This window comes from Agelaius phoeniceus, chromosome 28, assembly GCF_051311805.1.
Source record: "Agelaius phoeniceus isolate bAgePho1 chromosome 28, bAgePho1.hap1, whole genome shotgun sequence".
In the NCBI taxonomy this organism is placed as follows: domain Eukaryota; kingdom Metazoa; phylum Chordata; class Aves; order Passeriformes; family Icteridae; genus Agelaius; species Agelaius phoeniceus.
The window spans coordinates 7,171,637-7,183,103 of record NC_135292.1 but is presented as its reverse complement, the minus strand read 5'-3'; the positions used below and the strand labels follow the sequence as shown (position 1 = coordinate 7,183,103).

At 46.1% G+C, this 11,467-nt stretch overlaps 1 protein-coding gene and 1 pseudogene across 1 annotated transcript in view; one reads left to right on the top strand and one right to left on the bottom strand.

Annotated features, from left to right (window-relative positions):
• The first annotated feature begins 1,786 nt into the window (after nt 1-1,786).
• Nucleotides 1,787-11,467, top strand: part of LOC143696052 (uncharacterized) — a 102,643-nt gene continuing 92,962 nt past the window's right edge. Inside the window, exons 1-2 of the mRNA XM_077191258.1 lie at nt 1,787-1,791; nt 1,835-2,364. Of these exons, the coding sequence (XP_077047373.1) occupies nt 1,787-1,791; nt 1,835-2,364 (535 nt within the window). The remainder of the gene's footprint in view (nt 1,792-1,834; nt 2,365-11,467) is intronic.
• LOC143696037 (serine/threonine-protein kinase pim-1-like) overlaps nt 4,754-11,467 on the bottom strand; it is a 38,816-nt pseudogene continuing 32,102 nt past the window's right edge.

Sequence of the window (11,467 nt, the reverse complement as noted above, 5' to 3'; positions counted from 1 at the left end):
GTGGAGATAGGACAGAGGAGGAGCAGGAGGAAGAGGAAGAGGAGGGACAAGGGCGGATCAAGGCTGAGCTGCGGGAGCCACGCGGTCTCGAGCCCTGCCTGAATTCGCAGCCCCCACCTGTGGGATCATCGCCCCCCCCATGGCGCAGGTGAGCAGGGAGGGGGAGCCCGGCCCGGATATCCCGGGGGGTCCCTGGGTTGGGTTTTTGGGGGGATGGTTGGAGAATGAAGAAGTCCAAGGCTGAGCGGAAAAGGCCCCTCGGGGGGACATCGGGGGGTGGCGGTGGCGGCTGCGGGCAGAGGCAGCCTGGAGGAGCAGAGCCCTGTGTGCCCCAGGAGGCCAAAGTGGGGAGGCCAGAGAGGGGGGAGCGCCGCCATTGGCGGGAGCCTCAAGAGCCTGGAGAGGGGCAGGGGGGACTCCTTGGAGCCGCTGCAGCGCAGAGCAGAGAATGAGGGGAGAAGGGAGCCCGGGAGCCCAAAGAGCCCCGGCATCCCGAAATGGGGAGAGCCAAGAGGGGGGAGCTTTTGGCATTGCTGGCACTGCCAGCAGCCTGGGCAGGGCGGGCACCCAGGAGAAGGGGGACCCCCAATGCAAGGGTGACCCCAGCAGCTGGGACAGGGTAGAACCCCTGAACACCAGAGGGGAGGGACCAGGGACGGGGAACTCCTGGGAGGCTTTTTCAGGGCTGCATCTTGGTGTTTGGGAGGGTTTACTGGAGCCCAGATGGCCGGTGACTTGTAGAGATGGACTTGGGCAGAGGGACGTTGAAACTCAATGTGCTCATCCCTTGTTTTCTCCAAACCAGGATTTCCCATTGCCAACCCCTGCGAGGCTGCGAGGAAGAGGAAGATGCTCCAGGGCACTGAAGCAGGTGAGGAGGAAGTCAGTGTCTCTGGAATGCTTAAATTTAGAGGGTTTTGGGAAAGCTTCAAAAGACAAGCCTCAGAGACAGTAGAACTGTGATTATAGCTTTGCAGCAGCCATAAGATTGGTCAGCAGAAAAATTATAAAAGAAGTAGAAAGTAAGGAGCATTAGAACAACGGTCTGTGCATTAACACTTATCTATACTAACTCCCTAACCTGCAGAAAAGTATATATAGCAAGATATCAGGAAGTTCCAAGCTTAATAATGGAGCTCTGTTCATCGTGTTGTAAGGCTTACAAATAGGTATTGTGTTTGAAGTAATGGAGCATGGTTTTAACCAATAGTGCTTGGATGGAACCAATGTCAATATGCTTTTGCTTTGTGTGATTGGTGAAAAACCTTTTAAAGTAAGTTTTAACATTAAGGTTGTTTTCTGCTACCTGGGATGTGAGCTGCTGGCATCTTCCCATTGTCATAACCAAGAAATGAGACTGATGCTGAAAAATAAAACAGCTCAAGACGCGTTCCTAGCAGTCCAGTCCTGTTTGTGATGTGTGCACAGCCGCGAGCTGGCGATGAATGCCCCTTTCCCCTCTGTGCTGCTCCATCTCCCAGCCCAGCACGGCCCCCAGCTGCAGCACAGCCCTGGGGGGATCTTGTTGCCCTTGCCTGTAGCACGGAGGCAAATCCCATGCTGTCCTTGTCCTTCCTCCCCCAGAGCAGGAGCTGAGCATGGAGAGCAGGGAGGACAAATGCCCGCGGCAGAACCTGGTGGCAGAGGCCGTTTTGAGCGGCTCCACGGCGCAGGAAGCCAGCGGGGAGGAAAAGGCCCGGAGATGCCGCACGAGGAGGGGCTGCAAACGCAGATGGCGGGGATGTGAGGGGGAAAGAGGCAGCCTGGGCCGGGAAGGCGGCCGGAGATGGAGCCAGAGCTCGGAGCTGGTGCTCCATGAGCAGCTCCATGATAGGGAGAAGCCCCACACATGCGTGGAGTGTGGGAAGAGCTTCAGGTGGAACTGCCACCTGATCAGCCACCAAAGGATCCACACTGGGGAACGGCCCTACGAGTGTGGGGAGTGTGGGAAGAGCTTCAGCCAGAGCTCCAGCCTGATCAGCCACCAGAGGACCCACACTGGAGAGAGGCCCTATGAGTGCTCCAAGTGTGGGAAGAGGTTTCAGACCAGGTCCCATCTTCTCCTACACTATCAGAGTCACACAGAGGAGAGGCCCTTCCAATGCCCCGACTGTGGGAAGGGATTCCAGCGTAACTCCGCCCTCGTCACCCATCGGCGCATCGACACTGGAGAGAGGCCCTACGAGTGTGATAAATGCAGGAAGAGTTTTCAGACCAGCTCCAGTCTCCTCCGGCACTATCGGATTCACACAGATGAGAGGCCATTCCGCTGCCCTGACTGCGGGAAGGGATTCAAGTACAACTCCCACCTCGTCAGGCACCGGCGCATCCACACCGGGGAGAGGCCCTACGAGTGTCCCCAGTGTGGGAAGAGCTTCTCCAGCAGCTCTCACTTGACCCGATACCAACGGAGGCACCGGTAAGGGAAGCCCTGCGAGTGCCCCGAGTGCGGGAAGAGCTTCGTGCGCTGCTGCAGCTCCATCCCCCACTGGAGGAGGCACTTTGGGCACAGCCCTGGTCACTCACATTCCCTGTGATCCATGTTGGGGACACACCTGGCTGCTTCTCCTTTGGTTTGGCCTGAATTTTTTTCTCTTCTCCATCTCTCTGTCCTCCAAAAGTCCATTGGGATGGAACAGTCACCTCAAAACCACTCAAATTCCACTGAAAATAACTGAATTTTAACCCGAAAGGGCTCAATTCCACCTCAGATTGCTTGTTCCTTCCTCCAAAAACTCAATCCCAGGCCAAACTCACTCCATTCCACAGCTGTCAAGTTGAGATGGAGTTGGAAGGAGATTGGTAGAAGTGGGATCCCAATTTGGAGCAATGGGATGGGGATTGTGTGGGGCTGGGTGTGTGGGATGTATTTGATAGCAAATAAAACTTTCAGAGTTACTGATTTCTGTCCCGTTCATTTTCAGTCAGTTCTGTTTGCAGAGTGCCACCTTCTCAGCTGATTCAATTCCTATAAAAATCCCATTTTTAAATCATCTAACCCAAACAATCCAAAAACCAATATCAAAATAAAACCACCTGCACACAATTAATGTTTTAAAAATAATTTTAATTTTTCAAGAGTACTTAAGGATGTTATTAAAGTTTAATTGTTTGGTTGAAATGTCTGAGAAATTGTAGTGGTGTTTGGTTTTGTGTTTAGTATATTTGTAATATGAATTGTTTAACTAAGATGTGTTAGATTGCATGGTAGTTTCTTTAGATAATTTTATCTAAAGTACATTAGTCATCGAGTTAAAATTTTCAAAAGGTATTTCCTGATATATAATTTGTTTATTTATATGCATTGGTAATATTATAGTAATAGTTATTGTTGGTTGGAGTTGAATCATTGTTGGAGTTGAATCATTGTAAAGAAGAGTTGAGATTTTTATATTTTATTTTTATTATAATTTATTTAATTTCAATTATTATTTCTTTGTTTATAGTTTTATTGCAATTTGTTGAGGGGATAGGAAGGAAGTTCAAGGGCAGGAACATTTTTTCCTGGCTGGGAACTGGAATTCCAGACCCAGGGAGTGTGTGCAGGGCCCCACAGACTGGGATCAAATATGGGCTGGGATCAAATATGGGCTGGGATCAAATACGGACTGGGATCAAAGATGGGCTGGGATCAAATATGGGCTGGGATCACCTGGACTGGGATCACATAGATGGGGATCATTTGGATCAGAACCCTCCAGACCAGGATAGCCTGAAGTGGGATCAAATATGGACTGGGACTGTATGGACTGGGATCCCAGGGACTGGGACCATATGGATCAGGACCACACAGACTGGGATCAAATATGGGCTGGGACTGTTTTTTAAAGTAGCTTTGTTCTATAGTTTTTATTTCTGTTGTTAATTAAGCTCAGTGAAATGGCTGCTTGTGTTAAACTGCCTGCTTGGATGGGATAACATCCAATGCACCCAGGATGAGGACACCTGTACAGATCTGCCAACTCTCAGCACTCCCCGTCTGAAGGCAGAGTGCACCAAGGCCCAAAACCTGGAGGTGATAAAGAGAATGGACTAAAACCACAGCCAAGGAATCTGCATGCTCTAAAGAGGCAGATCCAGGGCAGAGCCATGCTAAACAGTTCTTGGAAGATGTAAACTGGGTGCATCTTGGCTCTCAGCCAGGAGCACCCTGTTACCTTCAGGGATCCCCTGAAATACCTTTCCCCTTACATCAGCCTGGTGCATATTCATAGAGCCTCATGCACAGCAGCTGGGAAGGGTTTAACAGTTTACTGGGTATATTAGTGTTCAGAAACACATAATCACCAGAATGATTATATGCAGGTGCTTTTATTGAAGAGCTCTGGGTGTCAGGGGTACCAACCCAAATCTGACTCCGACATGGGTTTGGGATGAACATGTTTTTATATTCTATCCTTATATAACTTTCATGTTAATGACTAAACTTATATTGTTCTACTGTATACATAGATTTCAGCCAAGCATGGGCTCCTTGTGGCCCCCCTCAAACTTCTAACATAGTTCCTCATGATTCTTCTTATGATTAAACAATAATTATATTTAATTACTAAACAATCATCACATGTAACAATTATATCATTTATCATGTTCTGCTTACGCAGGTGCAATTTCACATGATCTGGCAAGCACAAAGCCTAACATTTTCAGAGTCTATTTTTGACATTTTTCCAGGGCCCCACTATCATTCTCCCCCCTTTGAAAGCATTTTCACTTCACTATAGGTGTAAATGTTTTCACTTGATACAGTCCTTTATTTCTCAATTTTTTCTTGATGTTCTTCAAGTCCATGGTTGATGTAAACGTTGTCGTGGATGCTGTCACGAACTGGAGAACCAGAAGATGGTGGGCGTGGATCTCGTGTCAGTGCCTTTATTATCTTCTGGTTCCAGGACGTTTTCTTCTGTATCTCTCCTTTCAAGATGCTGTGAACTAACCAAATTGCTAAGAATACAATTACTAAGATTATCACACTCTCAATGACAGATTTAATCCATGAACTCACATTCCACCCTAACCCTTTAAAGATTTTGCCTAGCCAGGTCGTAGTCAAATCCTTTTGCTCTTCTTGTGCTTCATGCTCTCTTTGTTTCAACTGATTGATGTCATATTCTACATCTGCATTTACATTTGGGATGTGAACGCAGCAGTGACCAACCCGTCCCTTTAAAAATCCACATACTCCATGCTCTTTCAGGAGTAACAAATCTAAGGCTAATCGATTTTGTAAAGTCATTTTTGTGCTGGCTTAATTCTTTAAATCCTTCCCGGGTGACTCTTGCCAGTCTATCAACCTGACCTGTAAGTTTGTACAGCATCTCCCTACTCTGATAGTTTGCTGTAGGACCAAGCAAAGACTCTCGGGCCCACCCAAATTTCACTCCACTAGAGGGTTCTTGCCAAGTGTCATCTGGATTTTCATTGTCTAGAACTTCTCGTCTTGCTCTTATCTGCACAAGTTCATGTTTTCCGTTAAATGGGGACTTTTTCCAAATTGGACATGAGGTTGGGAGGCCTAAAGTAATTTCCTTTACTTTCCCATCTACAGGCAGATGTGTTGTCCAGGTGCCATCGCTTGCTGCCCATACAAATTGTCCTGGACCTCGGACTGTACTCCTGGTACATCCTACAACTGCTTTATAATTCCCTCTGCCTTGTTTATGTTTGATCCCTCTGCAAGCACAGCCAGTTTGTAGGGCTATTGCCAGGGGTGGCATCTGCTTTATCTCTGCATCATCAGAAGTGCAGTCATAAGTTTTATTACATGCCCACCAACTTACTTTGTCTGCCCTCGTTCTGCTGCTGGTGGCAGTGTTTGTTACTGCTGGATCTGTTTCATTCTCGGGGCCTTCCCACTTAATGCACCAAGGGGTGTTTGCCATACATTGGAATCTTTGAAGGATACTCACAGACCACGCACTGTCCCAAGGCTCTGTCTGATCTTTCTGATCCTTGGCCTCACACTTCCATACCAGAGTGGTTTCTGTAACATTTTCTATAATCTGTTTATAGTGTGGCAAATAGCATTGCCATTGTGTGATGCCTCCTGATTCTCCCATAGGGGTTCCTAGTGTGCCATCACTTAGAATACAGTCTTTCTGGCCCATGGGTCTCATCCATGTTCCTATTTTCTCCCAAGTTTCCTTGATTACTTGCCTCGATTCGGGTACCTGTTTGCATGCAATTGTTTTGTTCTTTTGTATTTCAGGTAGTTTTGATGTTATGATTCCCCAATTTACTGGGTCTCCTGCTGCCTTTGGTATTGGCAGACAGGCAGTTATTCTACAGGTGTTTTGCATTTTGGCAAAGTCTTTGACTTATCCAATCATTACATTCTCAGCCCAAACTGCATTAGAAACCTTTATCCCCTGTGTTTCTGCTTGTACCTCTCTCTTCATTCTAGAATGAAGAGTGGTTAGTTGATCTTTTTGCATTCCACATCCCAAAGACATTAATGACCATAACATTGGCACAATTACTGATAGCATTCTCAAAGTAATTAAACACATCTTATCTGCAGCCTTGTTGGTTCCACAGTTTACACAGGCCGTGATCCAGGATGGATTTTCTTCACTCGGGTGTAGTGAATCCAGGGGTCCACGCCGGCTACTTTGGCTGCTGTAAAGGTGGTCAGCAGTACCTGGTGGGGCCCACTCCACTTTTCTTTCAGCGGTTCTTCGTTCCAGTTCTTGATGTACACCTCGTCTCCTGGATGTATGTTATGAACTGGGTTCTCGAGAGTCAGCGGTCTATTCCACACGAGGATGCTCCGGAGCCGAGCTAAAGTTTTCCCGAGAGACAGAACATAATTATACACTTCCTGCTTTCCTGTGACATGCACATTAGGGTTAGGCTCAGGAGATTCATATGGTTTCCCATGCAATATCTCCTAAGGGCTGACTGACATCCCACTCCTAGGCTTTATCCGAATCCTCAACAGTGCTATTGGCAAAGCCTGGGGCCACTGCAATTTGGCTTCTTGGCATATTTTACTGATTTGCCTCTTTAGTGTCTGATTCATCCTCTCTACCTGTCCACTTGACTGGGGTCTCCACGGTGTGTGGAGGTCCCAAGTTATCCCCAGCAATCTACTTACCTCTCTTACTACTGTAGCTATGAAATGGGGCCCCCTATCTGATGATACACTAGGGGCACCCCGAACCTGGGAATAATCTCCTGTAGTAACCACTTTACTGTTTCCTTTGCTTGGTTGGTGCGACAGGGAAGGGCTTCTGGCCAGCCAGAGAATGTGTCAACCCCCACTAACAGGTATTTGTATCCTCGAGTTCTTGGCAAGTCTACAAAATCTACCTGCCAATAGTCTCCTGGCTCTATTCCTATCCAAATTCTTCCTAGCTGTGCCTGTCACCAGCCACTGGGTTGTTTTTCAAGCAGATATCACATTTTGACATTACTGATTTTGCCATTGTTAACATCCGTACCAAAATTAAACTCTGCTTTAGCAATTTTACCAATGCCTCTGCTCCCCAGTGACATTCATTATGTTTAATTTGTAGAACTTCTCTCATTATCAAGGGGGTACCACTATCTGTCCTGGTGCAGTCACATACCATCCCTCTGAATTCTTTTGTGCATTTAGCAAACGTGCCAGTCTCTCATCTTCTACTGAATATTTTGGTTCTGGAGGCAAATTGAATTGGGATACATTAAGCTTTAAAGGTATCAATGCCATTGTTGTTTGCACCTCTCGAGCAACCTGTCGGGCTGCCCAGTCTGCCTTTCGATTTCCCTCACAGATTTTGGAGTTTCCTGCTTGCTGTGCTTTACAGTGTATGATTGCCACTTGTTCAGGTTTTTGTACTGCTTTTATCAATTGCAGGACTGCATCCTGATGTTTAATGTGCATACCCTGAGAAGGACAATAGTCCCCTTTCGTTCCACAGTGCTCTGTGTACATGCACCACTCCAAAAGCATATTTTGAGTCAGTCCAGATATTTACCTTTTTCCCTTCACTTAATTCTAGTGCCCTGGTTAAAGCAACCAGTTCTGCCTTCTGGGCAGATGTATTTGGTGGTAATGCCTTTGCCTCCACTGCTGTACTGACTGTTGTTACCGCATACCCAGCGTATCTGGTTCCGTTTTCCACGAGGCTGCTCCCATCTGTAAACAGCTCCCACTCTGGCTGCTCTAGTGGGACGTCTTTCAGGTCTTCTCTTGCTGAGTAGGTGTACTCTATTACCTCCACACAGTCATGCTCTAATGGGCCTTCTTCAGTTGTGGTACCTAGGAACAAAGCTGGATTCAAAAGGTTAGTTGTTTTTAATGTGACATCATCCTGCTCAGTCAGGACTACCTGGAATTTCATCATCCTGCTTGGGGATAGCCAATGGCCCCCTTCTGCTCTAAGACAGTGGTTACCATGTGTGGTACATTGACATCTATGTGCCTTCCCATCGTGAGCTTCCTGGCTTCTTGTATCAGCATCACAGTGGCTGCGACTGCCCGCAGACATGGAGGCCACCCGGCACTTATGCTGTCAAGTTGTTTGGAAAAGTAGCCCACCGGCCTTTTCCAGCTTCCCAGACCTTGGGTCAGGACTCCTAGTGCTAGGCACAGCCTTTCATGGACAAATACCTGAAAGTCTTTAGACAGATCAGGTAAGCCTAATGCTGGAGCAGTTGTCAGTGCTTCCTTTAATTTTAGGAAGGCTTCTTTCTGTGGTTTGCCCCAGGTGAATGGCTGCATCTTCTGAGCTTCACACAGGGATTTCGCAATCAGTCCATGGTCCATGATCCACAGGCGACACCATCCTGCCATCCCGAGGAAGACTCGCAGCTCATGTAGATTCTGGGGCTCTGGAATAGCACAAATAGCTTGGATACGGTTAGTGCCTAGTTTTCATTGCCCTTGTGAAATTTCACATCCCAGGTAGATCACAGTCTGTTGGGCAATTTGTGCTTGGTACTTGCCCACTCTCGGTCCAAATCTCCAGCTCCTTTGCCAGTTGGTTTCCAAACAGGGTCGGCAAGTTCTTATATCGTGTCCAGGTGAGCTGGGTCTTTCTCCCATTCCCTGGGTTTTCCCACTCACAGGCAAACAGTTTCCTACTTTCTTTGTCAAGGGGGGATGCAGAAAAAGGCATCTTTTAAATCAATTACACTAAACCACTTATATATCTCTTTTACGGATATCAATAATGTGTAGGGATTTGTTACCACTGAATAAATGTCCTTTGTTATTTTATTTATTGCTCTCAAATCCTGCATTAATCTATATTCACCATTTGGCTTCTTTATTGGAAATATTGGTGTATTAAATTCTTATTCACATTCTTCTAGAATTCGGTATTTCAAGAACTTATCAATAATCTTTACTATTCCTTGCCATGCTTCTGGTTTTATGGGATATTGTTTGACTTGTAGAGGCCTCGCCCCTTCTTTTAACTCTACATGCACTGGTTGTGCCAATTTAGATTTCCCTGGTATATCTGTCTCCCATACAGAGGGAATCACTGCATCTTCTACCTCCCTAGGGATAGAGGGAACAGGTTTTTCTTTGATCATTAATATCTGTCCCATCTTTGATTCAGGTATTTTCATTATAAGCTCCCCATTTTCAAAGGTTATTACCGCATCAAGTTTTGCTAGCAAATCTCACCCTAAAAGCGGAATTGGACACTCAGGTACGTATAGGAATTCGTGTGTTATAACTTTGTTCCCAAAACACAAATCTAGGGGTTGCAAGAATGGCCGTTTTTCCTCTTTCCCTGTAGCGCCGACTATTGTTGTTTCCTTGTCCCCAATTTGTCCTTGCAAATCATTCAATACCGAGTAAGTAGCTCCTGTATCTATTAGAAATTTGACCACTTTATGTCCTAATTGTATATTTATAAGAGGTTCCTTAACTTGTTCTACTGGCTCTATGTCTAGTCAGCTGGTATACTCCCCCAAAACCATCCCCTTGGTAACCTGCTGGCACTGATTGCCCTGGTGAAACTGGTTGTTCAAGTCTGATTGTCTTTTCCTGCCGAACTTCATATAGTTTAGACCAATTTATAGTTTTGGGCACAGCATTCTGAACTCCTATTTGGATCCACTCTTGATATTTCCGTAGTCTCCCCACATCGCAAAATAAATTAGGGTCCCAATTTGGATCCTCAATTGGGAAATTCTCATCTATATTCCCTGTTACAAGTCTGTTTCTGATATCCTCTCTTACCCTTTCTTTGGCTGCCTTAAGTACCATCTCTTTCTCAGTAGAATCCATCAAAGTATCTAATATTAATATATTAGATATATTAGTATACTATATATAATTATATATATATATAAAAATACATATACAATATATTCATATACATATTATTGTACGTCATCCCAGTCAGGATTTTGAGGTTTTTATAACCATTTTTAATACTCATGCCGTTTTATCAGGATTTTCTCTATAAATTCTGGCTGATTGTTTCCAAATATCTAAATCTGCAGGAGAGAAAGGCACTTTTACAAATTCTGGCCCTTCCACTCCTACACTTTGTTGCAAGGGGGCAATTACAGAGGAGAATAAAGAGGGAAGGGTGTACTAGACGAGACCGGTTCAGGACTTGGTGGGGTAGGAGCAGGCAGTGGGATAGGGACAGATGGAACAGGTGGGATAGGGTTAAGTTCTCTTGTTCCTATTGGAGCTACCTGTAAATCAATATCTGTATAATTTTCCCTACTCAGGCTTTCTTTCAACGCCAAGTGTTCTAAACAACGTTCCTCACAAACCCCGCACTTATTGCTTGCAGATGTTTTAACCATCATTAATCCACATTCATCCTGCCATTCTGGCTTTGCCCGTAAATAGAAAAACAAATCAACATACAGAACCTCATCCCATTTTCCTTCTTGTTTACAAAATGACATTAACTGCGAAATAGTGTTATATTGCAGAGTCCCGTATTTTGGCCATTTGTCACCATTCTCCAAGGAATATCCTGGCCACCCTGTATTACAATAATCAATCAACTTAGCTTTACGTAATTCTTCCCCAAAATTACCCTGTTTCCAATGTGCTAGTAAGCACCCCAAAGGAGAACTTTGCGGGATAGAGGTGTTGCCGCCCAAAATCCCTTTCAGTTTCTCCATTCCAAATATACCACAAATTGCCGAACCCGCAACGCTTTCGCGATTGTCTTATGGAACGGCGCCTGGGCTTGTACCAGCAGGAATTCCTTTAGCCCAACCAAGCGTAGCTTTCGCTGCGTCTCATTGGCAGGCACCCAAACCAAAGTAAAAAGCACCTTACCTTTCTCCCGGGGACGTGGCGAGCGGCAGAAGCGGTCGCGGCCGATCGAGCTCCCCGAGAATCCCTCGGTGCCGGCTGGAGCGCGGTCGAGTCGCAAAACTCGCTCAGCAGCACCCGCAGGGTCCCATCCGGGGTCGCCAAAATGTTAGCGTTCAGAAACACATAATCACATCAGCAATTATATGCGGTGCTTTTTCTTCAAGAGCTCTGGGAATCGGG